This window comes from Pongo pygmaeus, chromosome 3, assembly GCF_028885625.2.
Source record: "Pongo pygmaeus isolate AG05252 chromosome 3, NHGRI_mPonPyg2-v2.0_pri, whole genome shotgun sequence".
NCBI classification, from domain to species: domain Eukaryota; kingdom Metazoa; phylum Chordata; class Mammalia; order Primates; family Hominidae; genus Pongo; species Pongo pygmaeus.
In genome coordinates, this window is record NC_072376.2 from 4,630,372 (window position 1) to 4,648,915 (window position 18,544).

An 18,544-nucleotide genomic window follows, 5' to 3' on the forward strand; every position below is an offset into this window, starting at 1 on the left:
TTTTATGTTCTAGGTGCCTTGTTTGAGAAATTCTTTCCCACTCTGGCTCATGATGATATCTTTTTTTTTTTTTTTTTTTTTTTGAGACAGAGTTGTGCTGTGTTGCCCCAATGGAGTGCAGTGGCGCAATCTCGGCTCACTGCAAGCTCTGCCTCCTGGGTTCAAGCGATTGTCCTGCCTTAGCCTCCCGAGTAGCTGGGACTACAGGTGTGCGCCACCCTGCCCAGCTAATTTTTGTATTTTTAGTAGAGACGGGGTTGCACCATGTTGGCCAGGCTGGTCTCAAACTCCTGACCTCAGGTGATCTGCCCGCCTTGGCATCCCAAAGTGCTGGGATTACAGGTGTGAGCCACCACGCCTGGCCAATAGCCTCATTTTTTAAAGAAGTTAACATCATTTTTGCTTTCCATCTTTGGATTTGTTATGTGGCAGGAATGGGTTTTTGAGGAGGATGTGAGAGGCTGAGGAGATGGTGCCCACCCAGATTAAGGGTGGGTCTGCCTTTCCCAGCCCACTGACTCAAATGTTAATCTCCCTTGGCAACACCCTCACAGACACACCCAGGGTCAATACTTTGTATCCTTCAATCCAATCAAGTTGACACTCAATATTAACCATCATACGTAGTGTCTATCTTCTTGATATTCAACATTGCATAATTGTTATAATCGCATTTCCCAACTCACTGTTCCAGGTCTGTGGGAATGGAATTGACTTTTGTTTACTCTTTTCCCAGGAAACTTGGCCTCTTAGTGACCCTTAAAGCTGTCTGGGACGTCTTGGATTTTCTGGGTAAACAACCCTGTCATTTGTGAATCATGTCGGTTTGTTTCTTCTTTAACAATTCTTTGAATCGATTTCTTTTTCCTTGTTTTGCTGCGTTGTCTGGGACTTCCAGTATAACGGTGACCACACAATGAGCCTAGCTCTTGAACTTGAGTGGAATGCTTCTTACGTCCGCTGTTAGGTAAAGCAGAAAGCCCTGGTCAGGTTGAGGTCAATACCATCTCTCCTTTGCTAAGAGCACTGATCACCAGTGGGGCACCAGAGCATAGGTGGCTCTGGAGGTTCCTTTGATCTGTCCCTACAGGGTCAGGGGCTTGGGGTGAAGCTCCCATAAGGGTGAAGGCTGAGCTTACAGTGGTCCCAGGGCCTCCTTCCCTCCAGGGCCCTTCCCCCGGCACAGGGAGGGCTGTCCCAGAGCATGTGGGACCCACGTGGGAAGGTAACATCACTCCTCCGTCAGTGGCCCATCCCGGGTGGGGCCCCAGAGGCTCGTGCTGGAAACAAGGCTTAGGTCAGAACCGGCCCAGCTTTGCACTCCGCCCTGGATCCAGGCCGTGTCGGGAATGGGTGTGTTCACAGGGCCCGACAGTGTGAGCCGTGGCCACACAGCGGGGTCCTCCCTGCTGGCCTGGAGATAGCCAGTCTGGTGTGTGTTCCTGCGTAGGAGGCGGGGATGCACACAGGGGCTCCGCTTTGGGGCCGACAAGGGTGAGGAGGTGAAGGGAGAGGCTTGCCCATGGGCCTCTTGGAGTCCCTGAGGCTCTGGGGACAGGGCAAGGGGACTGGCACTGGCTATCCTCCCCAGAGGGGCTGGGCCTGGCCTGAAGCCTGGGGTGCTGGCATTGTGAAACTTCCTCCCCTCTCAGACTTCTCTGGAAACCCAGCCCTCCCCACGCGGATGAGTCCCCAGAGGTCTCCTCATCCTGCAGTCCGGGCTTATCAGAGCGGTCACAGACGAGGAGCTGCCTTGTTTGCTATGGGAGGGATGAGGTACTCCCTGCTTCCTGGAGATCTCCTGGCCCTGGAATTCTCTCTTCCTGGGATGCCACACAGACCCAGACCAAAGTGGCCGGGGTTGTGGAATCCTGTGTTTGGCTCTGGCTGGGTACTGAGGGCTGGCCTGGTGAGCACGGCAGCGGACGAACAGGGTCCAGGACAGGAGGCCGTGCTCGCAGGACGCCCACGCCAGGGCTCAGGACGTGTGCCCTCTGCTCTGCAGAGAAGGCCACCTGAAGCCCAGGCTGTCCTGGGGTCACACAGCTGGGTGGAGGGTGGAGGCCAGGGGTCCCAACACCTACCCCCTGTTCCCCGATGGAAGGTCATTACTGTGAGTTGTCCAGGGTCTTGGCATGTTGAACAAAACGGACAAAGCAACAAGAGAAGCAACAAGAGACCAAGCAACAGAAAATGGAGCAACCAAAACAGATTCCCTGAAGAAGCAAAAGTGCAATTCACAGAGTGGGAGTGGCTCTAGCAAGCGGCTCGAGGGCCCCTCAATTCGCGTGTTTATTAAGCTAAAGAACTTGGCAACACCCCTGGGTGCCCTCGAGAGGCCCCCAGTTGGCTATGCCCTACAAAGGACTGGCCCGCAGTCCATCAAAAGTGAAGTAGACACTTGGCCCACGGTCCATCAGAGGCTGCAGTGGAAATTTCTGTCTTGTTATCGCAGGAGCGAGGATGTGGCCTGGGTGCCGCCCAGTCCTGCCTAGAACCAGCTGCCCCTGCAGTTGTCTGGCTTACTCTAACTGGCCACACCTGCTATTCCTTTGCTCATGCCCCAGCCCTTGGCTACCCCAATTCCCCATTCTCCTGCCTTACTCCTCCTTCCCCCTTCTTCCTTAATTCCTGGTGTGGGAGCTGAACGTGAAGACCTCAGTTTGAGGAGTGGACCTGCTGGAACAGGTAAGTGGGCAGGCAAGGAGGCGGCCTCGGGAAGGGCTGCCTGGCTGCCTGGCTACCGCCCACCATGAGTCCTTCAGGGCTGGAGGGATACCTGGGGCTCGGCCTCCCCATTCCTAGGCTTGGCCTTGTATTTGCTATCTATGCTGTGTACCAGATTATCACAAATTCAGCAGCCTAAAGCAACGCCCCTTTCTTTGGGTCAGAAGCCTCATGTGATTCTCTGCCCAGGGTCACCACAAACTGTAATTGAGGTGCCAGCTAGGCTGTGATCTCCCGCACGATTCAGCATCCTTCCAAATTCACGTGGTTGTTGGCAGCTACAATTCAGCTCCGTGCCGTTGTAGGTCTGGGGTCCCGTGTGCTTGAGGGCTGCTGGCTGGGGACCGCTGAGCTCCTAGAGAGCCTGCAGCGCCTACTGGGCCGGCCCCTCTGGGGAGCCCACTGTTCACTGTGCTGTGCAGCCTGGAAGCTGTTTGCTTCCAGGCCAGTAGGAGAATCAGAGAAGGCTGAACCCTCTTACACAGGACTCACTTGATTAGGCCAAGCCCATCTGCAATCATCTTCCTTTGAATAAGTCCAAGTCAACTGATTAGAGACCTTAATTACATCTGCAGACCTCTTCACCCTTCCCACCTACTACAACCTACTTGCAGAAGTGAAATCCTATCACAGCCCAGACTTACCTGTGCCGAAGGGGAAGGAGGCACACAGGGTCAGTTTAGAATTCTGCCTGCCGTCACTTCCGTCTGGGGGGAGGCATGTTCACTGTGTTTTTGCGTCAACCCTGGAGGACCTGACAAGCCCTGGAAAACACGCTAAATGTTTCCTACCATGCTGTTGATCTTCCTAATAGCTCAGCAAGGTACATCTCATTGCCCCATTTTATAGCTGAGAAAACTGAGGCTTGCAGAGGGGCAAGGCATACGAAGGGGAGCCCACTGCGGGGTGCTCTGGGTCAGGCCCAGTCAGAGAGAGGTTGAGCCTGGACTCAAGCCTGCTTCCTGCCCCTGAGCTTGCGCAGACCCCACCCTGCTGCTGGTGCACAGGTCTCGCCAGCTGCCCAGCCTGAGACCCACACCCTGCTCCCCAAGCCAGGCGCTGGACACATGGCATGTGAGTTGACTGCGGCCAAGCTCCCTGGAAACACAGCCTGGGTCACTGATGGTGCCAACTGGAGTCCAAGGGCACCTTTATGCCCAAACTGTGTCACCCGGACATACTTCTCCACTCACATGGGAGACCCTCGTGGCCTGCTTGAACCCCTCTGCAGACGGGGAGCTCACTTCTGCCTGAGGTGGCCTCTCCCATCTCCGGAGAACACTGCTCAGGAGAGAGTCTGGCCTCACGCTGGGCCGTAAACCACCTCCTCTCAACTCCTGGGCTCCGTGGCGAAGGTGAGGCTGATGCAGACTTGCTGGGCACCCTTGGGATGGTGACCTGTATGCTGCCCAATCCTGCCTAGAACTGGCTGGCCCTGCTGTTCTCTTGAGTGAAGATGGTGCTCTCTCTATTCAAGGGAACAGCAGAGGGGCAGCCAGTTCCCTTGGGATGCTGATCATCCATACCCTTGGGATGGTGACCCTCCCTCTCTGAGCCTCGGCTCCCTCATCCAAAATGAGAGTCCAATCTGGACTCGGCCGATATTTACCCCTGGAGGAACCAGTGCAGGGAAGGACGTGGGCTCCAGGAGAGTGGAGGCGGCTGTGCTGGGCAGAGCTCCCTTGCCTCTGAGTCAGAAGAGGGGGCTGTGTGACCCTGGGCAAGGCTCTTTCCTTCTGTGTTCAGGGGAGAGTCTCCAGGGACCCCAACAAGGAGTGTGATTTCAGCTGCAGTCCCTGGAACACTCCTGGAGTTCCCTGCACCTGCCCGAGGCAGTTTCTGCAGCCGGTGCAGTGGGCGTGTGCTGAATGTGTGTGGGAAGGTGACTGAGTCAACCCGGGGGTCATGGCCGCCTCCCTCTAAAATCAGGGCAGCTGGCTTCTGGGCTGTGAGACCATTGGCTGCACAGGGCTGGGCACGTGCCCACTGGACATCTCTTCATCTCATGCCCACTCTGCTGAAGGGGGTTGTTGTTGCGGTGGTTGTTGCCTGGGAACCAGCCTCCGAAGGGCAGAGCAGGGCTGGAGACCAGTGGGCTTAGGCCTCAGCCAGCCGAGCCCTGACCTCCACCCACCACAAAACGAAGGGACTGGCTGCCTGGTTCTGCACACCAACTCTGTGCCCCTCGTTTCCCATGCGTTCTCTCTTCACTCTTGGAATCTCGGGGTAGGCTTTATATTTGGTTACAGATAAAGAGACGAAGGTTAAGCAAGTTGGTTACTGGAAAGGGGTCCTGATCCAGACCCTAAGAGAGGGTTCTTGGATCTCACAGAAGAAAGAATTCACGGCGAGTCCATAAAGTGAAAGCAAATTTATTAGGAAAGAAAAGGAATAAAAGAATGGCTACTCCGGCCAGGCGCAGTGGCTCACTCCTGTAATCTCATAACTTTGGGATGCCGAGGCAGGTGGATCATCTGAGGTGAGGAGTTCGAGACCATCCTGGTCCAACATGGCAAAACCCTGTCTCTACTAAAATACAAAAAATTAGCTGGGCGTGGTGGCGGGTGCCTGTAATCCCAGCTACTAGGAAGGCTGAGGCAGAAGAATTGCTTGAACCTGGGAGGCGGAGGTTGTAGTGAGCTGACATCACGCTACTGCACTGCAGCCTGGGCAACAGAGTGAGACTCCATCTCAAAAAAAAAAAAAAAAAAAAGAATGGCTACTCCATAGGCAGAGCGGCCCCAAAGGCTGCTGGTTGCCCATTTTCATGGTTATTTCTTGATCATACACTAAACAAGTGGTGGACTATTCATGAGTTTTCCAGGAAAGGGGTGGGCAATTCCCAGAACTGAGAGTTTCTCCCCTCCCTTTTGAGATCATATAAGGTAACCTCCAGACGTTGCCATGGCATCTGTAAACTGTCATGGTGCTGGTGGGGGTGTCTTTTAGCAGCTAATGCATTCTAATTAGCACATAATGAGCCGTGAGGACAATCAGAGGTCACTCTCGTGGCCATCTTGGTTTTGGTGGGCTTTGGCCGGCTTCTTTACTGCAACCTGCTTTATCAGCAAGGTCTTTATGACCTGTATCTTGTGCCGACCTCATATCTCATCCTATGACTTAGAATGCCTAACCTCCTGGGAATGCAGCCCGGCAGGTCTCAGCCTCACTTTACCCAGCTCCTGTTCAAGATGGAGTTGCTCTGGTTCCAACGCCTCTGACAAGTTGACCTGGGTTGAATGTTGCGTAGCGTGTGGTTGTTGGAGCTTTTCCTAGGAGTAAGAAGTATTGTTAGTAGGAAACAGGCCTCTATTAGCCCTGGGGCCGGCACTCTGCCCCAGTGTGTCGGCCTCATTTTAGTGGTGACCAAACTGGGGTTCAGAGAAATCAACTCCCTCACCCTGAACCTCCAGACTGTGAGTGGTGGGCGGGGATTTGAATGTGGGGCTTGAAGACCCACTGTTTCCTCTCGTCCCCCAGGCGCTGCTGACTGAGAGGAACAGGATCCCAGGATCCAGGCCCCCTCATGGCACCAGCCAGGGTGGGTGGAAATGGGGAGGCACAGTCCCAAAGCCCCTGGGACTCTGAGGCAGGTCGGGGGCCGAGAGCAACCCGGACCTGCAGACCCCACCCCGAGAGGAATGGCTGCAGACCCGGCCCGGCTGGCAGGAGGTCTGTGTCCTCAGTAACCGTGACGGCGCTTCCCGCTGCTCCAGCCAGGCCGTGCCGTCTTCATGTTTCCAATCACGCGGCCTCCTCTCCAATTCCCAAGCCCAACCCACAGAGACAGCGGTCTGGGGTCAACATGAGGTTTGTCAGCAGCTCTGAGCCTCTGCTGCCCGCCAGCCCCGCGGCCGGTTCTGGAAAGCTCTCTGCTGCCCCCTGGTGGGGAGGCTCGGGGCAGGGCTCCGGCGGCAAGCATGGGGCTCCCCTGCAGCGCTCCCAGACCCTCCTGGCTCTGCCACCTCTGCTGGGTGGAAAACCAACCCAGGCCTGGACCAGCAGTGGGTGCCTGATTCCTTATTATCAGAGCTCCGCCCACTGGCAAGTGTCTCTCCGGACCGCAGGAGAGGGGCTTGGGGGATACCAAGGAGGGGTAACTGCTTAATGAGGACGGGAGGTTTCTTCTGGGGAGATGAATGCATTTTGAAACTAGATGGCGTGGGTGGTTGCACAGCACTGTGAATGCACAAATGCCACCACATGATTCGCGTTGAAATAGTTAATCGCATGCGATGTGAATGTCGCCTCATTTAAAAAGTGTTTAAAAGAGGGGCCTGGGAGAGTGCAGTGTTTGTGAGAATCACGTGGGGCACCCACAGTCTCTGAACCTCGGTTTCCTTGTAAACTGGCAAAGAGACCGCGTGAGCCGTGTTTCCTGGAACCAAGAGATTCCAAGAAGGAAAACCTGGGATTCCTGGAGACGGAGATGAGGGTCGGGAGCAGGAAGGGGAGGGGTACGTGGGGAGGACTGGGGGGCAGCCCAGAAGAGGCTTTCAACACTGGGCAGCAGCGTCTACACAGGCAGAGATCTCTGCATCTTACTGCCCGCAGGGCTGACCAGTGGCTGGAGGTGGGAATGGCCAGGCTCAGCCCAGCCAAGTCTGGGACCATAGGACACTTAGTGGGGGATCCCCTGGGCCACCCTCACTGGCCTGTGGCTCTCCTGACACCACAAGAGAGGTCCAGGAGCTGACCTTGGGTCCTAATGGGGGACACCTTCCTGGCAGCAGGCCAGCAGTGTGGTGTGGTGGTCAGCGCACTGGGCTCTGCGTCTGTGTGATTGTGGGCCAGACACCTAACCTCTCTGTGCCTCTATTTTTTCAATGGCGAATGGGGGCACTAGCAGCCCCCACCTCCGGGCACAGTGGCCTGAGGATTAAAGGCAAGGGTGGCACGAGACCTATGGCAAAAGCTCCGAGCAGCGAGCTGCCCAGGGAGTTCCACCACCATCTCCCCTCTGGCCGCCAAGTAAACCCTGGCTCCTGGTGACCTGGCACAGGTCTGTTGGACTCGGGGTCCTTCTCATACCCAAGATCAGGACATAGCAGCAGGGCTGTCCCCAGGGAAGGGAGCTGGCCCCTAGACACGCCCCAGGAAGCACACTAGGGAAGGATGCCCTGGTGACTTCGATAAGTTATTGCAAAAAAAAAAAACCAATTTATTGCTATTTGACCCCTGCATTCGTGCCTCCATTTCCCAGAATATGAGCCACCGGAGACACCGGGAGAGGCAGGAGACCCCCGCCCCTTGCACAAAACCCACTCCCTTGGACGCTGTCCTCAGCGAGGGTGGCTGGGGGCCAACCAAGGGGCCCACCCGCAGAGTGGCAGAGGAGGCAGGTTGACCCTGCGGACGTTGAGCTCTGTGGCGAAGGTCCTGGCCTTCTGGTAGAAGAAGAGCGATTTCTCACGGTCCAGGAGGAAGTTGTGGTAGATGGTGGCCAGCCGCGTGTAGATCTTCAGCTGTGCCTTCTTGTTGCCCAGGTCCACGGCGGCCGCCAGTGCCAGCTGGTAGTACCCGGCTGCATCAAACGGGTCCTGAAGGGGACAGGCCACGCAAAAGGGGGACTCGGAGCCCGTCTCCCCAGAGGCCATTCCTGTGCCCAGGTCATTCCCCATGTCCAGCCAATGCTGGCTCACCCCATGAGCCCCGAAGCCTGTGACACTGCTGTGAGCTCAGCTGCAGGAGGTGGAGACGGCCTTGGCAACCCCTGGAAGGCTTCTTGGTTGTCCCTACACCCCACTCACCCCAAGCCTGCTGTCCCAGCCCCACCCTCTCTGCAGGCGGTGGCTGCTTTCCCTGTGGGCTGAGGTTGGGGCGGATCCTGCCTGCTCTGAGAGTTCCATGCAGGACCCGTGGCTCCCAGCCATAGCAGGGGCACAGCGTCGAGTGACCCAGGCTTCCCTCTGGCCCCTGTCCATGCTGACCATTTCCAGGCCCTCCACAGGCCGGGCCAGGTACAAAAGCATCTCCCAGGTGTCCTCTCTGGGAATCTTCCCTGAAATATTGACGGAGTGTGATGCCCCAGACATCCACACCCATTTTCAATGCATCTGTGTCTCAAACTCACCATCCCCGGGTTGGGATGCCACCTCCCAGACCTCCTCCTTGACCCTCCCATCCTCCACCCAGCTTCTCCCCAGGCGCCTCCTCCACACGGGGGTCACCCGAGGGACCTCTCTAAGACCCATGCCTGGCCCGTTCCCCTTCACCATCTCAAGACGGCTCCCAGGGCCAAGGACAAAGTCCAAGATGCAGCAGCCCATGCCCTCACTGCCCCGCCCCACACACGGAGCAGGGGCGCAAGAAGGGCCCGAGTCACCCTCACTGCTCATCCAATGCCCCCCAGCCGCACCGAACACTGGACTCTATGCTGGGTGCATGGCTGAGCCTAACATCCCTGCTCCCAGTCTGGGGGACCTGGGAGTGAACACTGACTACACAGGGTGGCCAGGGCTGTGGCAGAGGGAAGCCCAGGAGCCTGTGGGGGGCCCAGGAGGCCCCAGACTCAGCCTGGGGTGGGAGGCAAGGGCTTCCTGAAGGGGGGGCATTCCAACTAAACAGGAAGGAGCCAGCCAAAGCATATGTGTCTGTGTGTGCATGTGCCTGTGTGTGCGTGTGCCTGTGTGCATTTGCGTGTGCGTGTGCCTGTGTGTGCGTGTGCTTGTGTGCATTTGCATGTGCGTGTCCGTGTGTGTGCATGTGCCTGTGTGCATTTGCATGTGCCTGTGTGTGTGCGTGTGCCTGAGTGTGCATGTGCCTGTGTGCATTTGCGTGTGCATGTGCCTGTGTGTGCATGTGCCTGTGGGCATTTGCGTGTGCGTGTCCATGTGCCTGTGTGCATGTGCTTGTGTGCATTTGCGTGTGCATGTCCGTGTGTGCGTGTGCCTGTGTGTGTGCCTGTGTGTGCATGTCCGTGTGTGTGCGTGTGCCTGTGTGTGTGCATGTGTGCCTGTGTGCATTTGCGTGTGTGTGTGCCTGTGTGTGCGTGTGCCTGTATGTGCATGTGCCTGTGTGTGCATGTGTGCCTGTGTGCATTTGCGTGTGTGTGTCCGTGTGCGCTTGTGTGCATTTGTGTGTGCATGTCCGTGTGTGCGTGTGCCTGTGTGTGTGTGCTTGTGTGCATTTGCATGTGCGTGTCCGTGTGTGTGCATGGGCCTGTGCCTGTGCCTGTGTGTTTGCCTGTGTGCATTTGCATGTGCATGTCCGTGTCTGTGCATGGGCCTGTGCCTGTGCCTGTGTGTTTGCCTGTGTGCATTTGCGTGTGCGTGTCCATGTGTGCATGTGTCTCTGTGTGCCTGTGTGTGCATGTCCATATGTGTGCATGTGTCTCTGTGTGTGCCTGTGCGCGCATGTGTGCCCATGTGTGCATGTGCATGTGTGTGCATGTGTCTCTGTGTGCGTGTCCCTGTGCCTGTGTGTGTGTCCCTGTGCCTGTGTGTGTGTGCCTGTGCCTGAGTGTGCATGTGTGCTCGTGCGTGTGTGTGCATTTGCATGTGCCTGTAGTGTGTGCAGCAGCTAGTGGGTGGCAGGCTGAGCCAGAACACACCTAATCCACCCTATTCCAGGGCTCACTCTCACGTGTAGACTAAAGGGGACCCCATTTTAGAGGCAATGGGCAAAGATGCCTGTTTACCCCTGCCTCTCTGCCAGCCTTCCAGGCCCCATCCAACCAGGCTTTCTCTCCCACCTCTCTGGGCCCTGGGTCCAGTGCCTCCTACACGAGGAGGAGGGTGTGGCCTTGGAAAGACAGCGGCCCTGGGGGAATTCTAAGGGGGCCTCCCGGTGGGAAGCTGGCGTGCACTGACAGCACAGTCACCATGAGGCCCAGAGGGCTGTGCATGGGAAGGAGGTGAAGGAGGCCTCTGCCCCCCGACCCCAGCCATGGACTTTGGCCTCTCAGGGACTACTTGGTCCTTTCCTTCCTCCTGGGTGGGCGGAGTGGGTGGCAGGCATGACTAAGAGAGATAAAGGCCCCTCTGGGAGGCCTGTCCCCTGAGTCCCAGGCGAGCCCCTGAGCGGTGAGCAGTGTCCCTCTGGGCCTGACACCTGGCACCTCCCCGTCTGGCTGGGACTTGGGAGGCCACAGGGACTGCTTCTGACCACCAGGTGTCACCAGCACTGGGCGGGGGCCTCCCTGGCAGCCCCAGGCCTGCGGTGGGGGATACGGGGCGGGGTCTTAGGGCTGCCCCAGCTCCTCATGTTGTTCTAAGGCCCCCAAGAGCTCAGTCCCTGGACTGGAGTGCCCTGGACCCTCAGCCCACAAGGAGCACCGATGCAGTGCCAGTGTGATGCTGAGTAGGGGCGGGCACCTGCTGGGCAAGGGGGTGGGGACACCCCAGGTCCGAGTCTGCCAGTCCCAGTTCTCCACCCCTGCAGGGCTGGGGGCAGAGGGAGCACAGGTCCCAGCACCTCCCCTCGAGACAGACCCGACCAGCAAGGCCTCAGCCCCACTGCACCCGCCCTGAACTGGGGTTTCCCTGTCTGTGAAGCAGGTGGTAAGACACCGGCCCTGCCCCACCCTGCCTGGGTGATGTGAAGATTCAAGGTGTCTTGGGACTCCAGGAAGGAGTTGCTCAGTGCAGGCTGGCACCCTGGGCAGGCTTCCTAGAGGAGGCGCCGGGATTTGGGTTGGATGTTGCAACATGGATTCAATGTGAGGATGATGCCGTCCCCCCAAATGTCCTTCTCCCTACCCTGTTTTCTTTGTTAAATACAACTTGACACTTGACTGTCAAGACTCAGCTTTGGTGTCACCTCCTCCAGGAGGGCCCCCCTGACTACAATCTCCCTTCTTTACCCAGAGGCCACCATTGCCCGCTCATGTATCAGCCTCCCTGGCTGAGGCTGAGTTCTTGAGGGCGGGGCCTGGCCAGCTCGGGAGCTGGGTTGTGTCTGCTAACCTTGCCGGCTCCTCCAGCCGGGTGCAGCGCTCCAGGGAGGCCACTGGGCCATTCTTAAGGAAGGCTGGAACCCAGGCCTCTGGGGTCTGGGTGGAGATTTCACTCCAAGGGGGCTGGGAAGACCCTGAGCCCAGCCCCTCCCCACCCACCTTCAGGTCGTAGAAGATGATGTCACCGAGCACCAGGTACACCTTCACGTAGTACAGGGTCTCCTCGTCAAACTCCAGCGGCGAGTTGCAGAGCGACAGGGCCTTGAGGTAGAAGTGCTCTGCCAGCTCGCCATGGCCCAGCCGGTGTTGCAGGGCGGCCAGCCGGTGGTAGGCCACACGCTCGTTCAGCCGGTCCCCTGGGGTGCAGGCCAAGGGGGCAGGTGTGAGGACATGGCTCCCTGGGGCAGGCAGGGCACAGGACCCTCAGGAGCAGGCATGCAGACCCCAGGCAGCACCTGGCTCGCCTCCAGGCACCTGCAGTCACCTGGGCAGTTCTGGCCAGTCCCTTCAGGGCTCCCAGACTCACTTTCCCATCTGCAAAGCAGAACTAATAAGGCCTGCCCCCGTCTACCGTGAGGCTTTGGCAGACTCAGACTTGGATGGCCCAGCTCTGTGCCTACACAGAGCCACCTGCCTTTGTTCACTGTTTTTAACCAGGAGAGCCCAAAAGGCACGCAGCCCAGGTGCTCCTGGGCACCAGGGCTCCAGGCAACCCACAGACGTGACATCCGACTCTTCCTGGGTGTGTCATCATCAGAGGCCCCTACCTTGGGGAGTCACTGCGTGCCTGAGCTCCAGGTCCCCCTGCAGATGTGCAAGCCCACCCAGGCTGTCTCCGGTGTCCTCCCCTTTTCAGGGAGAGTGCCGTGGAGCCTGCATTCAATGCATTCCCACGTGGCTGCACACCTGTGTACCAGGCCCTGGGGCGCAAGGCACTGGGGCATGCGGCCTGTCCAGGGCTCCCTCTCTCTAGAGGAGGACAGACGACCCTGGCACAGCACCGGGAGATGCCCAGCATTAAGAGGCTGCTGGAAGGGGAACTGGGATTTCATCAGCCAGAGAGCCATGCGGTTGATGAGGGTGGGAAGGGTACAAGAGAAAGGGAATGTGCCACTCAGCCTGGCACATGCAGGGACCAACGAGATGCCTGGCATGTCTGGAAGGCAGAGGGCACACTGGGCGGCCCTCGTGGTCAGCAGGGGAAAGAGGCACAGGAAGCAGAGCTCAGCCAGGCAGGGAGCTCTGCACTGCGTGAGAGCCCTCGGGCTGTGCCCCGCGGCCGGACGGGGGAGCTAGCTGGGCAGATCTGCCTGCCTGGACGGGAGACCAGGAAAATCCGGCAGCTGTTTCGGCTCCTGCCCTGCAGACCTGGAGGCTGAGCTCTGGCAAAGTGTGGGTCCTGGCAGGGCAGGGGCTCAGGGGGCTTACCCAGGGTGATGCTGAGTGCTAGGGCCGTGTGGGCAAACTCCAAGCCCTCCCGGGGCTCCTCCAGCGTGGCCAGCAGTGCCACCAGCTTGTTGCACAGCCGCAGCTCTGCCTTGCGGTTGCCCGTAGTCACTGCCAGGGGCAGGGCCCGGTCCTGCCACACAGGTAGATGGGGTCAGGCTTCCTGCAGCACCCACCTTGCCCAGCGCCCTCCTCAGAACTCAAACACGTGCTCGGAGCTTCCCACACCCCAGCTACCCCTAGGCCTTGACACAGCTCTGTGCTCTGAGATAAAGGGCGGTTCAGACACCCAAACTGGAGGCTGAAGAGTCACCTGAGGCCCATCCAGCTACACCTGGCAGCCTCAGACCAGCCCCTCCCACCTGGGCACCGGGCATCTGCCTGGGGGGAGCCAGCACTCCTCTCTGCTCTAAAAACACCACATTTATCTGTGCCCAGGACTGAGCCACACCGTGAGCTCAGAGGAAGGGAGAAGCCGTCCCCACTTCGGGGTGCATGGAGACCTGGGCCCTGGCCCTGGGCCTCCCACTGGCATGCTGTGTGTCCTTTGACATGTCCTTGTGCCTCTCTGAGCCTCAGTTTCGTCATCTGTCAAATGGGGACGGGACTTCCCACTCAAGGTTGCTTGAGATCATCAGGTGCAAGGGTAAGGCCATTGCTGTGTTCAGGCCCCAAGTGTTTGTCCCGGGCGGTGGGGGCACAGTCAATATCATTCCTGGTGAAACCACTAGGAAACTAAGCATGTGCATGGGTGGCCCTGCCTCCAGGTGGGAGGCCTCTGCCCGACCACACCTGTGCCTCAGCCCTCAAGGTGCCCCCCTGGGGCCCACCCACATCAGCCCATAGGCCAGCTCACCCGGTAGAAGGACACGGCTTTCTCCCGCTCCCAGGCCCCGTTGAAGAAGATGTCTCCAGCCGCCTCAAACAGCTCTAGCCCCAGGTTGGGGTCGCCTGTGTACAGGGCCACATTCTGCGCCACCTGAAAGGAGGCAGAAGTTCCCTCAAGACCCACACCTGGCGAGGTGGCCACGCCCACCCAGGTGGGACTCCCCCCCCCAGCCTCCTTCCTCTCACACACTGCAGGTGCACCTGAGCCTTTTTCAGACGCTGTGCATTAGGGCCGCCCCCACCGCTGGCATGGGGACAATGACCTCAGGCACGTGAGTGCTAGGAGGTGACTGTGCAGCTACAGCCCAGGAACCTGACACCTGTGAATCCTGCCACCAGGGCTAGCCCTAGCCCACTCCCCCTGCACTCAAACCAGCCTCCGTGGCCCCCAGATTGCTGGGAGCCCATGCCCTGGCTCCTTTCTGCATTGCCACATCCCTGCCACAGCTCAGGACCCCACATCAACAGTGTTTGTGGGTGGGCTGGTCCCTTCTTGGCCATGAGCTCTTGATCCTTCTCCTCAGCTCAAGGAGGTATACAGCAGGTGCTCAAAAACAAAAGCTTCACCAGGCTCTTGGGCTTCCCAGTTTGTTCCAGATCACACTGGGTTTGGGAAAGCCTCTGAAAACCGCTGCTATGACAGATGCATTTTGTAAGGAGATTTGCCACATGTTGCTTGGAGCAAGTTCTTCTGTGTGTTAACTGAGAGGACACATCATTTGAGCATGTGCTGTATACCAGCAGGTGCTGGGCACTGTGAGGGGCTGTGCCTCTGCCCTCAGGGAGAAGATGCTGGCCATTGGGGGAGGATATGAGGGAACCAGCGGGAGAGAGGGGAAAAGCATACAACAGGTGCTCAGCAGTGGCTTAGGAATGAGTGGATGGATGGATAAATGGATGAGCAGATGTATAGGCACATGGATGGATGGATGAGCAGATGAATGGATGAACGGATGAGTAAGTGGATAGATGGATGCATGGATGGATGGATGGATTGACAGACAGATGGACGGACGGACAGATGGATGGATGGGTGGATGGATGGATGGATGGATGGGTTGAATGATGTGTGTATGTATGGGTGGGTGGATAATGTATGGATGGATGGGTGGAGGGTGGATGATGTATGTATGTACATATGGATGGATGGATGGATAGATGGGTGGATAGATGAATGTATGGATAAACAAATGGACGGACAGACAAATGAATGGAGGGATGGATTAATGGGTAGATGGGTGGGTGGATGGATGAATGATTGATGGATAAATGGATGGGTGGACAAACAGGTGAATGGATGGGTGATGGAAGGATGGTGGATGATGGATGGGTGAATGGATGGATGATGGATGGATGAAGGATGAACAGGTGAATGGATGGATGATGGAAGGATGGATGGATGGATAAATGGATAAATGGATGGATGGATGGATGATGGAAGGATCAACAGGTGAATGGATGGATGATGGAACGATGGATGAATAAATGGATGGATGGAAGAACAGGTGAATGGATAGATGATAAAAGGATGGATGAATGGATGAATGAATGGATGGATGGATGATGGATGGATGGATAAATGGAAGGATGGATGGATGATGGATGGATAGATGATGGATGGATAGATGATGGATGGATGGATGGACAAACAGGTGAATGGATGGATGGATGGGTGAATGGATGGATGATAAAAGAATGGATGAATGATGGATGAATGGATGGATGGATGATGGATGGATGAATGGAAGGATGACAGGTGAATAGATGGATGATGGAAGGATGGATGCCTGATGGATGGATGGATGCATGGATGGATGATGGATGGATGGATGGAAGGACGAACAGGTGAATGGATGGATGATGGAAGGATGGATGCCTGATGGATGGATGGATGGATGATGGATGGATGGATGGAAGGATGAACAGGTGAATGGATGGATAATGAAAGGATGGATGGATGGATGATGGATGGATGGATGGATGGATGGATGGATGGATGGATGGATGGAAGGACCCATAGGTGAATGGGTAGATGATGGAAGGATGGATGGAAGGACCCATAGGTGAATGGGTAGATGATGGAAGGATGGATGGATGGATGGATGAATGGATGATGGATGGATGGAAGGATGAACAGGTAAATAGATGATGGAAGGATCATCTATCATCATCATCAATGGATGGATGGATGGATGGAGAGTGAACATGTGCAGAGGCCCTCCTGCCTCCCTCACCACTCACCTGGATGTACAGGTCAACCAGCTCGCTCTGTCGCAAGATGTAATAGATCTTTCCTGCTTGCAGCCAGGCATGCGCCTCCTTCTCTTTCTTCTGGAGGTCAATGAAAATCCCCAGACTCCGTTTGGTGTAGTCCAGTGCGGATTTGTAGGCCCTGGAATCAGACACAGGTGTCAGAACAAGGTCTCTTATCCTCCTGGAACCAGTCTGCCTCCTCCCATGGGTCTGGTGACAGATGAATCTGGAATGGGACTGGGAATGGCCCTCTTGTGTGTGCAGTGTCCTGCCCTTCCCAGGCTGCTGAGAGGGTGGGGGTGAACACACACGGCACGGGAAAGATGAAGGACATCCTTCTGAGGGAACTGGGCATCATGCTGCCCTGTGGCAGGGGGAGCGTGCTAGTCCATCTCCCCCGCATCCCAGACATGGCCTGTGTCTTCTCCAGATGCACCAGGAGCCATTAGTGTTCAGATGCTATCCAGGCCAATGGTTCTCAAGGTGTGCACGCATCACAGTCACCAGGAGGCCTGTCCGTATAGCTTGCTGGCCTGCCCCCAGAGCTTCTGGTTCCACAGGCCTGGGGCGGGCCCTAGAACTCCCACTTGCCACAAGCTCCTGGGTGACATGGATGCTGCTCTGCTGGTCCAGGGACCACACTTTGAGAAGCATGGCTCTAACACACTGGCCCATTTTCCTGCTGTGAACCTGAGGCCAAGACTGGAGCCAATCTCCTGGGTCCCTGTGGAATCTGGTTCCTTCCCTGCTCTCTCGGTGAGTCGAAGGGGTGTGACTGCAGCAATGTCACTGGGCCCTGTGGGTGGGGTGGCCAGGGCCGTGGTTACCCCACCAGGTCAGGATGCTCCAGGGGAGCCAAGTGGGCCACAGGTGGGACGTGAGACCTTGAAACCCTGCCCCAGGGAAGCAGGTGATACGACTGGCTCTGTCTTCTGTGGGAGAGAAGCCACAGGTGGCTGCTGTGGTCACATTTAAGGGCACAGATGAAGGCCAGGAGTGAAGACTCGGGGCAGGCAGAGGTCAGATGACAAAAACCACCTCGGTAGGAAGAACAGCCCAGAATGCACGTACTGCCACTGCTGGGGTTGAGATGACCTTTGGGGAGGTGTGGAAGCAGGGATGGGAAGACGTGTCACCCAACAAGGGAGGCTCCAGCTGGGACTCACGGATCATCAGCAGCCCTGGGACAACCCCAGGCCCCCCAGCTCAAAGCATCCAATGCCAAGGAACCAAATGATCCCAAGGAGAGGGGCTGCTGGGGCCCTGGGCCAGCTTCCCTGTGCCCCTGCCCCGCCCTGCCCCACCCGCCCCCTTTGCCCCCTCCCCCCGCCCCCACCACCACAGAGCCAGTCCTCACCGCTCAGTGCCCAGGGACAGGTAGAACTGGCTGATGGTCTCCAGGAGCTGCCCCTCCAGCACCTTGTCGGCCACCTTGCAGGCCAGGGAGAGCTGGAGCTCATGGTAGATGACACACTGGGCCTCGCTGGGCATGACGGCACTGTAGAAGTGGCACAGCCGCTGGACGGCCCGCAGCTGGCCTGGGCGGAAGACAAAAAGGAAGACGTCAGCCTCCCAGCATCGAAGCGAGGCTGGCTGGGCTCAGAGGTCCCTGTGGTGTGCTTGCCTCTTTCACACCTCTGTGAGCCTGGGCCCCATAGGCGAGGAGCCTGAGCGCGGACAGGCCAGGCACCCGTGCAAGGGCAGCCACCGAGCACACCGTGACATGGGCACAGCTTGGTGCAGATGCCCATGGTAGAGGCTGGCCTTCTTTACAACTCCCAGGGGTGAGGTCCTGGCCAGGCTCGACCCCTGCACCAGGCCATCTGTTTCTGCTTCACAAAGCCCCTCTGGCCAGGACCAGGGCCACCTTCAGTCCGAGCTGATGAGGCCAGGGACACAAGTAGCCCCTGTTGCAGATGGAACCCTGAGGGAGCAAAGCCAAGCATCACGTCTGCTGCACACGGCATCATGTTGGGGGAATGGGGTTCAAAGCCGGCCCCTGGCATTCCCGCACATGCTCCTCCCGTGCAGCCAGGCTCCAAACCCACAGGCCTCTCCCAAAGCCAGGGCGCTGGGAACAGTGGAAAGCTTCTGATTTTCTAGTGTCAGCAACATTCCGGAGATGAACACCAGAAACCAGGTACGCCGAGTGGACATCTATCACACATGCCACCCAACAACGGCAGAATACACAGTCCTCTCAAGCACCCACGGGACATTCCCCAAGACAGACCACGTGCCAGGCCACACAACGAGCCTCCGTGAATGGGAAAGGACTGAGACCGAAGCAGGGGTGTTCTTCAGCTGTACTGGCGTGAAACTGGACATTAACAG

General features: G+C 57.5%; 1 protein-coding gene across 4 annotated transcripts in view; it reads right to left on the reverse strand.

Moving 5' to 3' along the window:
• Nucleotides 1–5,085: 5,085 nt before the first annotated feature.
• The window catches only part of SH3TC1 (SH3 domain and tetratricopeptide repeats 1), a 63,052-nt gene continuing 49,593 nt past the window's right edge, over nucleotides 5,086–18,544 (reverse strand). For 3 of the 4 annotated variants that reach the window (XM_054485389.2, XM_054485388.2, XM_054485390.2), the window contains 6 exons: nucleotides 17,568–17,748; nucleotides 16,199–16,349; nucleotides 13,926–14,048; nucleotides 13,052–13,202; nucleotides 11,783–11,979; nucleotides 5,086–8,267 (listed from right to left, as the gene is read on the reverse strand). In XM_054485389.2, coding sequence (XP_054341364.1) covers nucleotides 8,010–8,267; nucleotides 11,783–11,979; nucleotides 13,052–13,202; nucleotides 13,926–14,048; nucleotides 16,199–16,349; nucleotides 17,568–17,748 — 1,061 coding nt within the window. In that variant the 3' untranslated portion in view covers nucleotides 5,086–8,009. The remainder of the gene's footprint in view (nucleotides 8,268–11,782; nucleotides 11,980–13,051; nucleotides 13,203–13,925; nucleotides 14,049–16,198; nucleotides 16,350–17,567; nucleotides 17,749–18,544) is intronic. The other variant, XR_010125996.1, reaches the window with a different exon arrangement.